This window comes from Eubalaena glacialis, chromosome 9, assembly GCF_028564815.1.
Source record: "Eubalaena glacialis isolate mEubGla1 chromosome 9, mEubGla1.1.hap2.+ XY, whole genome shotgun sequence".
Taxonomy (NCBI): Eukaryota; Metazoa; Chordata; class Mammalia; order Artiodactyla; family Balaenidae; genus Eubalaena; species Eubalaena glacialis.
In genome coordinates, this window is record NC_083724.1 from 76,513,170 (window position 1) to 76,530,745 (window position 17,576).

General features: G+C 39.6%; 1 protein-coding gene across 2 annotated transcripts in view; it reads left to right on the forward strand.

Moving 5' to 3' along the window:
• The window catches only part of TEK (TEK receptor tyrosine kinase), a 100,515-nt gene that overhangs the window by 63,443 nt on the left and 19,496 nt on the right, over nucleotides 1-17,576 (forward strand). Inside the window, exons 10-13 of one of the 2 annotated variants that reach the window (XM_061200477.1) lie at nucleotides 3,916-4,077; nucleotides 5,887-6,021; nucleotides 9,763-10,050; nucleotides 11,810-12,109. In XM_061200477.1, the coding sequence (XP_061056460.1) occupies nucleotides 3,916-4,077; nucleotides 5,887-6,021; nucleotides 9,763-10,050; nucleotides 11,810-12,109 (885 nt within the window). The remainder of the gene's footprint in view (nucleotides 1-3,915; nucleotides 4,078-5,886; nucleotides 6,022-9,762; nucleotides 10,051-11,809; nucleotides 12,110-17,576) is intronic. The other variant, XM_061200478.1, reaches the window with a different exon arrangement.

Here is a 17,576-nt window from a genome sequence, read left to right on the forward strand (position 1 = left end):
ATCATTCAAGAAACAGGTTCAGAAGGTTTAGGTAACTTGTCTAAGGTAACACATCTGGCAAACAGCCAATCTTAGTTTTGAACCTGGTCTTGACTCCAAACCCTGCATCATCTTTTGTAGATCATTTTACTTTCTGAGACTCTTGTGTTACAGATAAGGAAGCAAGATAACAGAAGCTGATTAGTATGTAACCTACTTCACTACCTGATTAGGAATCTTTGGGTGATCCCAGAGGTAATTTCTGTAAATGAACTGAATGTAATCACCCAGAACATAATTGTTTTTAAAAAAGGTCAAGAACAGTAGTAGCATAAATACAGCCTCATAGAGTTGGATTCTCTGCCCTGAGAACCCATATAAAACACCTCAGAATCTTTAATATTTTTTTTGATTACTGGAAAATCCTGGATCTGTTTTATTCAGTAGAACATTAACACGATCAAAATAATTTCTTACATCATACATGTTCTTGGAAGAAAGGAAATGATATACAGACAAGACAAATTATGCTATTTTTAAGCTTCTTGAAATGTTTGCTGCCCATGGAAAGTAAATAATAGTAAGTAAAAAACCATGTTGCTAAGATTCAGAAGAGTTACTGATTCTAATTTTTATTTTTTAAATAAAAGACACAGCACACAACATCAGTGAACAGAAACCTCTCTAGTTCTGAGTCACTGATGCCTCTTCACTGTCATATTGACTGATATAAAATGGAAATAGCCATTAGGTAAATTAAGCAGTGTCTCTAATCATAGTATTAAAAAAAAAATAGATACAGGGATACAGTTGCCCTTCAGTATCTGTAGGGGATTGGTTCTAGGACCTCCTTGGATACCAAACTCCATTGATGCTCAAGTCCCTTATATAAAACGGCATGGTATTTGCATTCAACCTACGCACATCCTCCTGTATACTTTGAATCACCTCTAGATCACTTAAACAATAGTCCCCCCCTTATCTGTGGTTTCACTTTCCATGGTTTAAGTTACCCACGGTCAACTGCAGCCCAAAAAATTAAATGGAAAATTCCAGAAATAAACAATTCATAAGTTTTAAATTGTGTACTGTTCTGAGTAGCATGATGAAATCTCACACTGTTCCACTCCATGCTGCTGGGGATGTGATTTCTCCCTTTGTCTGGTGCATGCCACCCATTAGTCACTTAGAAGATGTCTAAGTTACCATATCCCCTGTCATGGTATCACAGTGCTTACGTTCAAGTAACCTTTATTTAACTTAATAATGTGATGCTGGCAATTTGAATATTCCCTTACTGTGCCTAATTTATAAGTTAAATTTTACCATAGGTATGTATGTATAGGAAAAAGCATAGTGTATATAGGGTTTGGTACTGTCTGCAGTTTCAGGCATCCACTGGGGTCTTTGAATGTATCACCTGAAGATAAGGGGGACTACTGTAACACCTCATACAATGTAAATACTATGTAAATAGTAACTATAATGTAAATACTTTGTAAATAGTTGCTGGCACATGGCAAATTTCAAGTTTTGCTTTTTAGAACTTTCTGGAGTTTTTTAAAATTTTCCCCCTGAATGTTGATCTGCTCTTGGTTGAATCTGCAGATGCAGAACCTGCATACAGAAGGCTGACTGTACTAGACTTTACTACCAGAGTACATACTGGAGCAACCACTTTGGAAAACTGGCAATATATATTAAAGCTAAGCATACACCTACCCTGTGACATGATAATTCTACACCTAGGTTTATGCTCAAAAGAAATGAGTGCATATGTTAGAAACAAATAATCTTCAGTAATGTTCTGAGGAGTTTTATTCCTAATAGCCCAAATATCCATCAACGTTAGAAAGGATAAGTAAATTGTGTTATATTCATATGTAATAGTTTGCTAGGGCTGCTGTAGCAAAGTACCCTAGACTGAGTGGCTCAAACAACAGAAATTAATTTTCTCAATGTTCTGGAGGCTAGATGATCAAGGTAATCTCACCTTGATCTGAGATCAAGGTGTTGGCAGAGATAGTTTCTTCTGAGGCCTTGCTCCTTGGCTTGTAGACAGCTGTCTTCTCCCTGTATCTTCTCATGGTCTTCCTTCTGTGTGTGTGTCCTAATTTAATCTTCTTATAAGGACAACAGTCATATTGGATTAGGAATGACTGTAGACCTCATTGTAACTTAATTTCCTCTTTAAAGACCCTATCTCCAAATACAGGTACTGTTTATAGAGTGCAAGGGAGAAAGGAACAAGTCAAAAGAGAAAAATGATATTGGATGAGGTAGGAAGTATCTAACATGTCCCTTAATGACCCCTGCCTTATGTAATTCATGACCTTGTGTAATCCCTTCCCCTTGCACGTGAGCTGGACCCAGCAACTCTCCTCTCATACAGGAAGAGTGATGTGCAGGGCTGGCTTCATGGGCTTATGACCTGTCCACACAGGGTCCTGCACTTGGTTTAATGTTCTATTGTCTTCAACTTGAAATTTTATCTTTGAATTTCGTAAGTGAAGTCCAGTGACACAATGGAGTGTGCGAATGAGCAGAAGAGATAGACTCACTATCTGTCTTCTTTCTTGGCCACCCCATTCCCATAAGTGTTCTCGATGACCCAGGGCACAGGATTCTGGTGGACCTCTGATTCATGGGAGTTCAATAAGACTCAAAGCAAGTACAAAATTAGTTGGGCTACTTCTACAATTGAATAAATGGGGGTACTGACAGCCTGACAAGACGTCCTTTCCTTTACAAACCAGAACCTGCTTAATATTGTGGACATACTATAAATCTGTTTATATACTGTGGTCCTTAGGAAGGCCACAAACCATTGTAATATCCAAGAATTTTTCTTTCCCCAAGAACCAATTTTCACCTTGTTGGGAGTGCTCTTTCAGTACCATTGGGAATACATGGTCTTTGAGATGGGGAGATTATTCTGGATTATCTGGGTGAACCCACTCTAATCACAGGAGTCTTTAAAGACTGTCAGAAAGAGATATCACAATGGAAGAAGGGTCAGAGACACATGACTTTGTTGTCTTTGAAGATGGAAGAAGGGACCATGAGTCAAGGAATACAGATGTTTTTTTAGAAGCTGAAAAGAAGGAAACAAATTCTCCCTTAGGACCTCCAGAAAGGAACACAGCCCTTGTTAACACCTTAATCTTAGCCCGGTGAGACCCATGTCTGACTTCTGACCTCCGGAGCTGTAAGAGAATAAATTCATGTTGTTCTAAGCAGAGCAAGACAGACAGACAGACAGAAAGACAGACTTCGTCTGGTGGTCTAGTAGGAAGACTGGTATTCAATAATCACACCAAATCACTAAGAATAATAAATTCTGAAAATTGCAGTGAAGGAAAAAGTTCTGTGGAAGGGTATGACACGTGAGCCTAACCAAGGTTCTGGGATAGCCCCTGTGAGGAAGTCACATGAGAGCTGAGAGATGAATGATGAGTAAGAGTTAACTGCAGAATCGTGGGAGGTCTACAGCATTCCTTGCAGGAGAACAGCCTCAACAAAGAACCGGAGACAGAAAGGAGCCTGGTGCATTGTTAGTTGAATGAACTGAAAGGTCACAGGGACTGGAGGGTATTAGGTGAGGGAACAAGGAAGCTGAAGAGGAGGCAGGGGCTCTATCGTCCCTGGCAGGTCATGGTATGAATTTTCGATTTTATTCGAAACGTAGTGGGAACTCATTGAAAGGTCTTGAGCAGAGGAGTGCTCGTATTTTAAGAAAGCACTTTGTGGGTAGTGAGTTGGAGGGGCAAGAGCAAACCAGGAGATCACAGAGACGGTAACTGAATGGAATCTGAGCAGAGAACTCTAAGAGGGCTTTGTTGGGAGTGTAAAGGCACTCATCCTCTACCCCCATCTCAGGACAGCAGTAAAACTCCAAAGTGTAAGGACTGATCTGATTCTTGACACTTTATTTAGTTCTTCCGAAGCCCTTGAATGCCCCAAACGTGATTGACACCGGACATAACTTTGCTGTCATCAACATCAGCTCTGAGCCTTACTTTGGGGATGGACCAATCAAATCCAAGAAGCTTCTCTACAAACCTGTTAATCATTATGAGGCTTGGCGGCATATTCAAGGTAAGGTTTGGAAAGGAAAGGCTCCAGCTGGAGATGGGGCACCAGGAAAAAAAAAATTTTCCCCAAATATAGAAATCCTCTCTCCCAGTCTCAACCCTCTACCCCAAGGTAGGGGCTGTAGCAGTGGATTCCATTTCAGAGTATTCAAGGAGGAGTTGGGGGGTGCGGGGTGGTCCTCTGAGTTCTGTGGCTACCTTTTTGGAAGTCATGATGTAAAATGGGACACAGAACCCGCCTGTGTCAGGAGTTACTATCTGCATCAATATTTCCTTTCCAGGCTTCTCTGGATCTCTAAACCCTTTTTGACTCTATCTTGCTTGGTCATGGTGAAAGATACAAGTTAATGCCATGAATATGGTAACAGGAAAGTCCACGGCCTGCTGGAAAGGCAGAGACTTAATTTGCTTACATCTGAGGGGTGATTGTTGCTGCTGTATCAAGTTGTTTATTCTTTTTCGTATTTGAGTCTTGCCCTGCCTGCAGGCTCCTAACTCACAGAGGTTTTGAGAGGAATTTGGACCAGAAAGTTTGGGCTGTGGCAGGAAGAGGAGGGGATGTGGGCAAAGAGAGGTACATGCCCCTCCCCCAACTTTTTGAAAGAAAAAACCCAAAACGTAATAAAATGTCAAAAGTTCATGAAAACAGTTAAATTTATTTATTTGTAAGTTAAATTTATTTTGAAACACAAATGACAGTTCTGTTTGTTACATGATGATGTAAAAATCACATTTTTTAAAAAAAGAAAGCTGAGCATCATCTATTGAGCCAGCTGCTTTAATTGCACCATCTTATAGCGAGACCTGCCGCTGTCATGCTTGTAGGGAATGTGCATCCCTCCACCAATACTTTAGTCTCACTATGCCTGTGATTTCCTAAAAAGCACCCTCTACCCATGAGATGTCGGTAATCAAAGTTACAATAAAGGAGAAGAAAAAGAGGGTTTTTGGTTTAATAATACTAGCTGATTTGGGTATATTGAATAATGTCTTGGTATCATTACTGAGCTCTTCACATTCTTTTGAAGATTCAGCCAAAATTCAGAATCCCAGCAACATAAGGCTGATTTGCTGGATTGCTGTTTCTGTTTTTGATGGCTAGGTCTTTTTAAAAAGCAGCTTTTTAAAAAAAACATGGTGTTAATAAACCATCATCTCTTTGTGGACATCTACGAAGTGGTCTTCTAAAAACCCTTAAACACAGTCCAATATGTTTTCTTACCGACTAGGAATTTATCATATGGTAAGGCAAAAATCTACCTTTGCAATATCCACGGAGAAACAGAGTGGCAAAATAGAATAACTAAGGAGAAAAGAAGCATATGTCATTTGCTTATGGGATCTATTTTCAAGTACTTCAGAACGCTTCATTTGTTATGACATGACCATCACAAATTCACTGTCTAGTCATTGCAAGCATACCCTCAAAGAGTCTCTTCTCTTGATAGCTTGATTGCCATCACTGTATGTACTTGAAAACAGAAGTTATTTTATATTATTCTAATTCAGTTTTTCCCCTAAATCTGATTGGTGTTCCATATAGTTGAAGATTTGCGTGGTTTTACTCTACAAATGAAAAGACAAAAACACTACAGCAGAAATGTGTAAGTGGCACAGAGATACTTACATGAAAAAGCCTTATTTTCCTTATATTAGGAACACTGAGGCCCTGAAGATGGGATTGCCTCTCTGTTCTACTCAGACATTGTATTTTTAAAAACCAAACATTAGTTCACCTCACAATAACAACATTCCAGTTTAAAGAATGTAAAAGATTGCCAACTTAAGTTTCCTGAACTTTCCCTCTTCTCAGTGACAAATGAGATTGTTACCCTCAACTATTTGGAACCTCGGACAGAATACGAGCTCTGCGTGCAGCTGGTCCGGCGTGGAGAGGGCGGGGAAGGGCATCCTGGACCCGTGAGGCGGTTCACAACAGCTTCTATCGGTCAGTTGAAGCAAACAGGCATTTATTTAGGAGCTGGGTGGGTGGGGGAGGAAGGGGAAAGAGGAAGGAAGACCAGGAAGGGTGGTGGTGGGTGAGTGGGTGGGTGGGATGGTGGTGGAAGGGGTTTGCTTTTGAATGGGTGGGAAAGTGACAGGAAGGCTAGCAACTTGGAGCCAAACCAGTCCTTTACTTGGGCTGCACTCCTGGTCTGTCTCCCTGGGGGAGGGTGTCGGCAGCAATCCACCGGGACAGAGAAGGAAGCAGATGACCCTTCAGGAAGGCAGGGACATCCCTTAGGAGTTGGGATTTACTTAGCAGCAACTGTGCTCTGTCTTGGCTCCCGAGTTTTACCACCAGCTTCCTGTTTCCATCTTAAGCGCCCAAGACAGGCTCTTGCCTCATACGTACTCCAGAAATCCCAGTTTATTTACTTTAAAAAGTAATTTCTAGTTTTTCGAAGTCATTCACGCACATAGTGAAAACATCAAATAGAATGAAAGGCTTTTACCTATAGAACAGCAGTTCTGGGCTTCCCTGATGGCGCAGTGGTTAAGAATCCACCTGCCAATGCAGGGGACACAGCTTTGACCCCTGGTCCTGGAAGATCCCACATGCTGCGGAGCAACTAAGCCTGTGCGCCACAACTACTGAGCCTGCGCTCTAGAGCCTGCAAGCCACAACTACTGAAGCCCGTGTGCCACAACTACTGAGCACACGTGCCACAACTCCTGAGCCCACGTGCCACAACTACTGAAGCCCACGCGCCCAGAGCCTGCGTTCTGCAACAAGAAAAGCCACCGCAATAAGAAGCCCACACGCCGCAATGAAGAGTAGCCCCCCCTCGCCGCAACTGGAGAAAGTAGAGTCCCAGAGTGGTTAATAACTTGCCCATGGTAGTGTATCGGGTACATTGCCATACTAGATCTTCAGACTTGATATCTTTTTGTTTCTCCTGGGAGAAACAAAATATCCAGGTATTTTTTACCTGGGAGCCCAAAGGCACAATGTCCTTATCCCAGTTGATGAGTTTTCCTATTTTTAGTCCATTTACTAAAAGCAGAAGGATATGGAATGATTTCGTGAGAAGCTAGGAAGAGAGAGCATCAGGCTCTTCTGCAGGGGTTGTGCATCCCTAACAGAGACTCTCCCCTCCACACTCCCCACCTAGTGTTCATCTGACCAGCAGCATCCTTAAAGAACCAAATGAAACTCAGTAGCTACTCTGATGCTTGTAGAAGCATTGCACAAGTAAGGAATGGCTTCCTGGGAACCCACCAGGTAGTAAATACCAAAAATAATACTGGAGACTACACATGACTTAGAGGATAAAGGAATCTCCATGACTATGATCCACAGGGACCCCTAATATGTCATCAGGTTGCTGCTAAAAGGCAAATGGTAGTTAATTCTCTCTTAGAGCGGTGCTGATGAATCAAAAGGGGAAGGCCATAATCTGACTCAGATGGAAAGTATTTATGGAACAGAACATAAAACACTTCACAGACCCGTACTGTGCTGTCTTCAGCTCTCAGAATATGTTCCAGCCAGGATGTATTTAGAGATGTCTTGGAATATATTTCAAAGTAGTTCTCAGGGGTGGGCGGGAAGGGAATTCTTGAAGGTTCATCTTTTCCCAGCATTTGAATTTTGCTGATGTTTGTTTTTAAATTCATTTGGCAGCTGCACTATTTATAAGTGTGTTGGTTGAGTGATAAAGGCCGGGAAGGCCAGGAGGGGAGGGGAGAGAACATACTCTGAACACATGGCAGAGAGAGGGCAGGTTGGGAGGGGTGAAGGGTTAGTCATGCTCCCAAAGGGAAGGAAATGACCATTTATGCGGTTGCTCCTCTGGACCAGGCACAGGCTTAGAAGGTTTACATGTTTGCTGCACACCATCAGTCCTCCCTCTGTCTGCTGTCATCGTAAGCCTACCTACCCACTCCAGGTGGCTTATTTTGGAACTTAAACTTTAGAGAAGAGCAAAAGGAGGTGACATCACCTCTCTCAATTTGCAAAGGTTATGGAGAAAAGACCAATAAGACCTGTAGCGTAATGCCCAGCAGGTGGCAGGACCTGACTGCTGGTTCTCCCTCATCTAAGGGTGGTCAGAACTGGCCAGTGAGACTCCCTCTCCCACTGGGTGGAAACAGACCCTTCCTCTCACCTCTAACCAAGTTTCTCAACCTTTTTATTTTATTTTTAAATTTTTTTAAACTTTTTTTTCATTTTATTGGAATATAGTTGATATACAATGTTGTGTTAGTTTCAGGTGTACAGCAAAGTGGTTGTTATACGTATATTCATTCTTTTTCAGATTCTTTACCTTATTTTAATTTTTGTAATTATCACCCTCTAAAGAGCTTCTTAGATCGTTTTGTCCTTAAGACAAAATCTCTGTTTTGTCTTAATGTCTCTTCTGCCATGAATTGTAATACCACAGATCTGTTTACATATTGTGGCCCTTCATAAACAATTGTCATTATCTAAAATTTTCTCATACCCCAAGAACCAATTTTTGCCCCCTTAGGGGCAATAATGTCCCCACCAAGAATGCATGAGTAGAGGATCACTATTCTATGTTTTGAAAATACTTTATATCTGAAGTTTAAAATATCAATATACTATTATTAGCTGAAAATTTACAGATTCCTCCACTGTCCATTGGCCCAATGTATTTTATGAAGGAAGGAAGGAAGAGAGAGAGAAAATGTTGATAGAGCCCCTAACACCTTCCAAGCATTTTCACCTTCACTATCTCATTTCTCCTCCTGAGTCTGGAAGATGAGTACTTTCATTTCATGCTACATGTGAACTCGGAGAGGTTATGAATTTTCCAAAGGTCACAAAACTAAAGGGGCATGCTCCTGCCTCTTTGATTTCAAAACCCATATTGTTTCCATTCAGTTACCTCTCTGGTAGCCCAGGTTCTTGGGGGTAATTATGGCCACACGGCATGTGGTCAGAGCCAAACCTTGATGTGATCAGAGCAGTGCGAGGCCTGGCCCGGCCATCACAGTGTTGTCATGTCTGAAATTGTCCTTGCTAAGGGCAAGTAACCCTGAAATTGCTTTAAAATATATTACTCAAAATGGGAACAGAAACACAGAACCTACAACCCCAGAACCTTGGCAAATCCAGTGTTTCCATTTTTATCAGTTTCCTTCCTTTTTCACCAATTGTAGACATGACTTTTACCAAGTGGTAAGCAGAGTTTTTTCTCGTGTGTTATAAGTTTTGGAGGGGCTTCTGTACTTTTTCCAATAAACTTTTAATCCCTTGGATGGCTATATCATAATTTATTAAAGCATTTTCCTATTTTGAGCATTTTGGTTTCTTATGATTGTTTGTTATTATAAATAATGTCGTAATGGACATCTTCATGCACCTAGCTTTTCGCTTCCTTTGAGTTATTTCTTCAGGATAAATCCTTGGTAGTCAGACTATACTCCCAAAGTATATGATCATTTCTAGAGCTCTTGAAAAATATTCCCAAGTTGTCCTTCAAAGGGGTTGTATTCCTGTCTTACAATTACTCAAGCTACATACTAGAATATTTTAAAGCTTTGCTATTCTGGTAGGGAAAAAAAAAAAAGTATTACATGGCTGCTAGCGTGTGTTTCTTTGATAGCTTGTGAAACTGTATATTATTCTAGGAGCCAAGGTTGTCCTATAAAGCTGTCCTTTGGGGCTGTTGTTACCTTCACCCTATATAAAAACAATGATTATTCTGGTTTCTCCTAGGTCTTCCTCCTCCAAGAGGTCTCAGTCTCCTACCAAAAAGTCAGACCACTCTAAATTTGACCTGGCAACCAATATTTCCAAGCTCAGAAGATGACTTTTATGTTGAAGTTGAGAGGAGGTCTGTGCTAATGAATAGTGACCAGCAGAATATTAAAGTGCCAGGCAACTTGACTTCAGTGCTCCTTAACAATTTACAGCCCAGGGAGCAGTACATAGTCCGAGCCAGAGTCAACACCAAGGCCCAGGGGGAATGGAGCGAAGATCTCATCGCTTGGACTCTTAGCGACAGTAAGTACCTCATGATGCCCCAGCCTTGCCTGAATGACACTTGGCCGCTGCCGTTTAGACTTGGCTCCCGTCACTTCAAGTCTGCTTCTTAGAAACCATAAAAGGTAGTTAGTTGTGAATGGAGGCCCATTAGTTCCCCCCACCAACACATCAAATCATTTTAGCAACCTGCAATATATACGAATGCTCCCTGTGTTTGGATTTGTGATAATTCAGGCAGGACTGTGCTAAAATTTACCTTGCCTTTCTATAGAGTTATTTATTAAGCAAATTAATAACCTGAGTAAGGTTTTCTAGGGCTTGTTGAATCTGTTATATGACAGTTTTTAGGATTGTTGTGTATCTATATGCACACAGATGATGATTCATCTAATTCATCTAATCTTAAAAGCCAAAGAACTCTGCTTGAAAAATCTTCAAAACAGACAATTCTTGGCATTACAGTACATATTTGAGAGTAATAAAACAACTTTTCTTTCAAAATATTCTTCAGTTCAGGCTTCTCTCAATCTCATATTGGTCATTAAAAATTAGTTGGAACTTCTAGGGTTTCTTTGTAGAATTGAAAGCTTTTTCGTCATGAACCAGAGAGTTCTATTTTGATTCACTGCATTAGAACTGTCTGTGCATTTTGGAGTCCTTGGAAAGACTAGGTGTTTCTGGATCACACCAACCGTCACTTATGCTAGGATGCTGTGGTCTCTTGTCAAATCCCAAAGTCTGAGGTTCTTTGCAGCTGAGTTGCCACCTCCCCAGTAACAGGTGTGTAAACTGGCTCTTGTTTTTCCAGGCACTCTCTTCTTGTATCAATAACATGTGGAAATCTCAATGGTTTTGTCTGTGTTTAGGGATGTCTTCTTCATCTTTAAAAAATTCTGACATTTAGAAGTCATAGGACAATGCAGAGAATAATACAACAAAAACCTACATTTCTACCACACAGAATTAACAACTCTTAACGTTTTGTCATATTTGCTTTCAGCCTTTTTGTGGAAGTAATTCCACAATAGAGATATATCAAAATCCTCTTTGACCATCATCCCTAATCTAATTCTCTCCCCCTCTCCCCAGAGACAACCAAAATTATGAGTTTATTATGTATCTTTCCATTCAATGTTATATAATTTTAATACATTAAGTACATCCATAAGTGTGCATATGCATATATATTCTCCATCTTGCTTTTTGAATATGTCTGCTAAGTGCTTAACGTATTTTCTAACAAGTGCTTAATAAGGATAGGCCCTATGGGCCAGTGGCTAACTACAGACTAATAGGAATCTTATTTCTTCTACTTGAATCTATTTCTTAAAAGCTGTGTGACCTCAGCCAAGTCACTTACAGTGAGTCACTTACTCACTCTCTGAGCCTCAATACTTACAGTAAGATTGTTATGAGGAGTCAATAAGTTACTATATGGAAGGGCCTATATAAATGTCAGCTCTCATCATTTTTCTGTTTTCCTCAGTATCAAAAACAGTGTAATAGCCGTTTGTGGAGTAACAGAATTTCCGAGGTCTTAATTTAGTGTAAGGATGGCAAATATGTGATGTGTGTGTGTTGCCATTTTCCTGTCTGCAGCCACTTGTCAAGTCTGCGTCGGGTCCACCACCAACTGATTGGAGTTACCCTCTGAGATAACACTTACTAGCCATTCATGGTTTATGAGCTGACATTAACTCTCCCTCAAAAGCATAATAATCAAAGAGATGGTAATATATCTTAAGTAAAATATTGTTTGTTTGTTTTAAATTTCTAGTTCTCCCTCCTCAACCAGAAAACATCAAGATTTCCAACATCACAGACTCCTCAGCTGTGATCTCTTGGACAATCCTGGATGGCTATTCTATTTCTTCTATTATCATCCGTTACAAGGTTCAGGGCAAGAATGAAGACCAGCACATTGATGTGAAGATCAAGAATGCCACCATCACCCAGTATCAGCTCAAGGGCCTAGAGCCCCAAACAGCTTACCAGGTGGACATCTTTGCAGAGAACAACATAGGGTCAAGCAATCCAACCTTTTCTCATGAACTGATGACTCTTTCTGAATCTCAAGGTTGGTAGAGTGGACAGGTATTTACATAGAATTATTTCTGGAGAGTATCAGAAAAGCCCCACTGTCTTATGATATTTACCCCATATTCGCATCATGTGACATAATGGGCTGGTAGGCGTCACCATCTCTAAAGAGGTCCTTGGAATGCAAATGCCCCTTGGAAGGATAACCCGTTGATCTGTTATCTATCATGAAAACTTAGGTGAACTTAGCCCATCAGCACTCCCCATCCAGCAATCGAAGCTCTGAGGGATATGAATGTGATTCCATGCAGAAGGAAGACAGAGGACCCAGCTTAGTGGAGACAGCCCTGCGTGGTGCTTCAGTGGGCGCTCCAGGAACCACACTCCACTCTTTCTCAGAACGAACCCTCTTTTAGCTTGGATGACACTATGCTAGTCCGAGTTTTCTTTTACTTTGCAGATCCAGGTTATGATGTCTCCACGTCCACCGCTAACCCCCACTCCAGAGAGAATAAGCCCTTTGAGATAGAGATCCCTCAGAGTGCCAAGCACACAAGGCCCAGTGTTTGAGACTTTTTGAAATTGAAATGTAGTTGATGTAATGTACAATATTATGTTAGTTTCAAGAGCACTACATAGTGATTTGACATTTGCATATATTATGAGATGATCACCACAATAAGGCTAGTAATCATCTGTCTCCATACAAAGTGATTACAATATTATTGACTATATTCCATATGCTGTATATTACATCCCCGTGGCTTATTTATTTCATAACTGGAGGGTTGTACCTCTTAATCCTCTCCAGTGTTTGTGATTGGCAAAACCTGTTGAATGTAATTAGTGAACAAGGACCCCGGGGGTGGGAAGAACTGCAGCTCCTGGAGAGCCTTCCCTCTGAGGTCTGTCTGAAATTGCACTTCCTCGCCTTCTGCGCTATACAGCTTGTGCAAGGGAATGTAGCCAGAGGGACATTAGAGGGAAATGGTGATTTGTGCAAATTTATAATTCAGACGAGAGTATTTTTACAGAAAATGTTTTAGCACTAAAAACTTCTTGGTTCTCTTGAGGCCTACCTAGGGCTTAAGAAATAAAATCAAGCAAGCCCTGTTCTCAGTGCTGATTCTTTGGAACATGTTTGAAATATGCAAGGAATGATGGGTCTGCCAATTATAGAGAATTGTATTCAATAGTTTTCACATGACACTCTTAATAAATGCATAATTTCTATAGTTACTTGTGTTTTGGTAAAACATATACAGGCCCTAAATCCAAGCTATAAATAAAATACAAAGAGAAAAATGTAAAGACAAGATGTAACAAAACTAAAAAACCCTCATCATCCCATTTCAGACATCTCTTTTTGCACGTATAAAATGGAGATAGAAGGAAAGGTAGCTAATCACAATAGAATAATTGTTAAAAGATAGGCTCATGCTCTACATGCTGTTTCTCATAAAAATACATTGAATTTATCTTTATTTGAATTTAAACAAGGGAAAGAAGTGGAGGGGTTATACCATAGTCTTTAATAGTTTATTTTGACTTGAGCCCAAAATTTAATGGTTTTTCTCTCTCTCTCTTCTTTCCTTCCTTCTTTCCTTGTCCCATTTGTATCCTCAGGTTTTCTCCATCAGCTCTTTTTTTTTTTTAACATCTTTATTGTAGTATAATTGCTTTACAATATTGTGTTAGTTTCTGCTGTATAACAAAGTGAATCAGCTATATGTATATATATATCCCCATATCTCCTCCCTCTTGCGTCTCCCTCCCACCCTCCCTATCCCACCCCTCTAGGTGGTCACAAATCACCAAGCTGATCTCCCTGTGCTATGCAGCTGCTTCCCACTAGCTATCTATTTTATATTTGGTAGTGTATATATGTCAAGGCTACTCTCTCACTTCGCCCCAGCTTACCCTTCCCCCTCCCCGTGTCCTCAAGTCCATTCTCTATATCTGCGTCTTTATTCCTGTCCTGCTCCTAGGTTCATCAAAACACTTTTTTTTTTTTTTAGATTCCATATATATGTGTTAGCATATGGTATTTGTTTTTCTCTTTCTGACTTACTTCACTCTATATGACAGACTCTAGTTTGTTTGTTTTTATGGCTGAGTAATATTCCATTGTATATATGTGCTACATCTTCTTTATCCATTCATCTGTTGATGGACACTTAGGCTGCTTCCATGTCCTGGCTATTGTAAATAGTGCTTCAGTGAACATTGTGGTACATGTCTCTTTTTGAATTATGGTTTTCTCAGGGTATATGCCCAGTAGTGGTATTGCCGGGTCATATGGTAGTTCTATTTTTAGTTTTTTAAGGAACCTCCATACTGTTCTCCATAGTGGCTGTATCAATTTACATTCCCACTAACAGTGCAAGAGGGTTCCCTTTTCTCCACACCCTCTCCAGCATTTATTGTTTCTAGATTTTTTGATGATGGTTATTCTGACCAGTGTGAGGTGATACCTCATTGCAGTTTTGATTTGCATTTCTCTAATGATTAGTGATGTTGAGCATCCTTTCATGTTTTTATTGGCAATCTGTATATCTTCTTTGGAGAAATGTTTACTTAGGCCTTCTGCCCATTTTTGGACTGGGTTGTTTGTTGTTTTAATATTGAGCTGCATGAGTTGCTTGTATGTTTTGGAGATTAATCCTTTGTCAGTTGCTTCATTTGCAAATATTTGCTCCCATTCTGAGGGTTGTCTTTTCGTCTTGTTTATGGTTTCCTTTGCTGTGCAAAAGCTTTTAAGTTTCATTAGGTCCCATTTGTTTATTTTTGTTTTTATTTCCATTTCTCTAGGAGGTGGGTCAAATAGGATCTTGCTGTGATTTATGTCATAGAGTGTTCTACCTCTGTTTTCCTCTACGAGTTTTATAGTGTCTGGCCTTACATTTAGGTCTTTAATCCATTTTGAGTTTATCTTTGTGTATGGTGTTAGGAAGTGTTCTAATTTCATTCTTTTACGTGTAGCTGTCCAGTTTTCCCAGCACCACTTATTGAAGAGGCTGGCTTTTCTCCATTGTATACTCTTGCTTCCTTTATTAAAGATAAGATGACCATATGTGCATGGGTTTATCTCTGGGCTTTCTATCCTGTTCCATTGATCTATATTTCTGTTTTTGTGCCAGTGCCATACTGTCTTGATTACTGTAGCTTTGTAGTATAGTCTGAAGTCAGGGAGCCTAATTCCTCCAGCTCCGTTTTTCTTTCTCAAGATTGCTTTGGCTATTTGGGGTCTTTTGTGTTTCCATACAAATTGTGAAATTTTTTGTTCTAGTTCTGTGAAAAATGCCATTGGTAGTTTGATAGGTATTGCACTGAATCTGTAGATTGCTCTGGGTAGTACAGTCATTTTCACAATGTTGATTCTTCCAATGAAAGAACATGGTATATCTCTCCATCTGTTTGTATCATCTTTAATTTCTTTCATCAGTGTCTTATTGTTTTCTGCATACAGGTCTTTTGTCTTCTTAGGTCGGTTTATTCCTAAGTATTTTATTCTTTTTGTTGTAATGGTAAATGGAAGTGATTCCTTAATTTCCCTTTCAGTTTTTTCATCGTTAGTGTATAGGAATGCAAGAGATTTCTGTGCATTAATTTTGTATCCTGCTACTTCACCAAATTCATTGATTAGCTCTAGTACTTTTCTGGGAGCATCTTTAGGATTCTCTGTGTAGAGTATCATGTCATCTGCAAACAGTGACAGCTTTACTTCTTCTTTTCTGATTTGGATTCCTTTTATTTCTTTTTCTTCTCTGATTGCTGTGGCTAAAACTTCCCAAACTATGTTGAATAATAGTGGTGAGAGTGGGCAACCTTGTCTTGTTCCTGATCTTAGAGGAAATGCTTTCAGTTTTTCACCATTGAGAATGATGTTGGCTGTGGGTTTGTCATATATGGCCTTTATTAGGTTGAGGTAGGTTCCCTCTATGCCTACTTTATGGAGAATTTTTATCATAAATGGGTGTTGAGTTTTGTTGAAAGCTTTTTCTGCATCTATTCAGATAATCATATGGTTTTTCTCCTTCAATTTGTTAATATGGTGTATCACATTGATTGATTTGCATATATTGAAGAATCCTTGCATCCCTGGGATAAACCCCACTTGATCATGGTGTATGATCCTTTTAATGTGCTGTTGGATTCTGTTTGCTAGTATTTTGTTGAGGAGTTTTGCGTCTATGTTCATCAGTGATATTGGCCTGTAGTTTTCTTTTCTTGTGACATCTTTGTCTGGCTTTGGTATCAGGGTGATGGTGGCCTCATAGAATGAGTTTCGGAGTGTTCTTCCCTCTGCTATATTTTGGAAGAGTTTGAGAAGGATAGGTGTTAGCTCTTCTCTAAATGTTTGATAGAATTCGCCTGTGAAGCCATCTGGTCCTGGACTTTTGTTTGTTGGAAGATTTTAAATCACAGTTTCAATTTCAGTGCTTGTGATTGGTCTGTTTATATTTTCTATTTCTTCCTGGTTCAGTCTCGGAAGATTGTGCTTTTCTAAGAATTTGTCCATTTCTTCCAGGTTGTCCATTTTATTTGCATAGTTCCTTGTAGTAATCTCTCATGATCCTTTGTATTTCTGCAGTGTCAGTTGTTACTTCTTTTTCATTTCTAATTCTGTTGATTTGAGTCTTCTCCCTTTTGTTCTTGATGAGTCTGGCTAATGGTTTATTAATGTTGTTTATCTTCTCAAAGAACCAGCTTTTAGTTTTATTGATCTTTGCTATTGTTTCCTTCATTTCTTTTTCATTTATTTCTTATCTGATCTTTATGATTTCTTTCCCTCTGTTAACTTTGAGGTTTTTTTGTTCTTCTTTCTCTAATTGCTTTGGTTGTAAGATTAGGTTGTTTATTTGAGATTTTTTTTGTTTCTTCAGGTAGTATTGTGTTGCTATAAACTTCCCTCTTAGAATTGCTTTTGCTGCATCCCATAGGTTTTGGGTCATCGTGTTTTCATTGTCATTTGTTTCTAGGTATTTTTTGATTTCCTCTTTGATTTCTTCAGTGATGTCTTGGTTATTTAGTAGCGTATTGTTTAGCCTCCATATGTTTGTATTTTTTTACAGGTTTTTCCCTGTAATTGATCTCTAGTTTCATAGCGTTGTGGTCAGAAAAGATACTTGATACGATTTCAATTTTCTTAAATTTACCAAGGCTTGATTTGTGACCCAAGATATGATCTATCCTGGAGAATGTTCCATGAGCCCTTGAAAAGAAAGTGTATTCTTTTTTTTGGATGGAATCTCTTATAAATATCAGTTAAGTCCATCTTGTCTAATATGTCATTTAAAGCTTGTGTTTCCTTATTTATTTTCATTTTGGATGACCTGTCCACTGGTGAAAGTGGGGTGTTAAAGTCCCCTACTATTACTGTGTGACTGTCCATTTCCCCTTTTATGGCTGTCAGCATTTGCCTTATGTATTGAGGTGCTCCTATGTTGGATGCATAAATATTAACAATTGTTATATCTTCTTCTTGGATTGATCCCTTGATC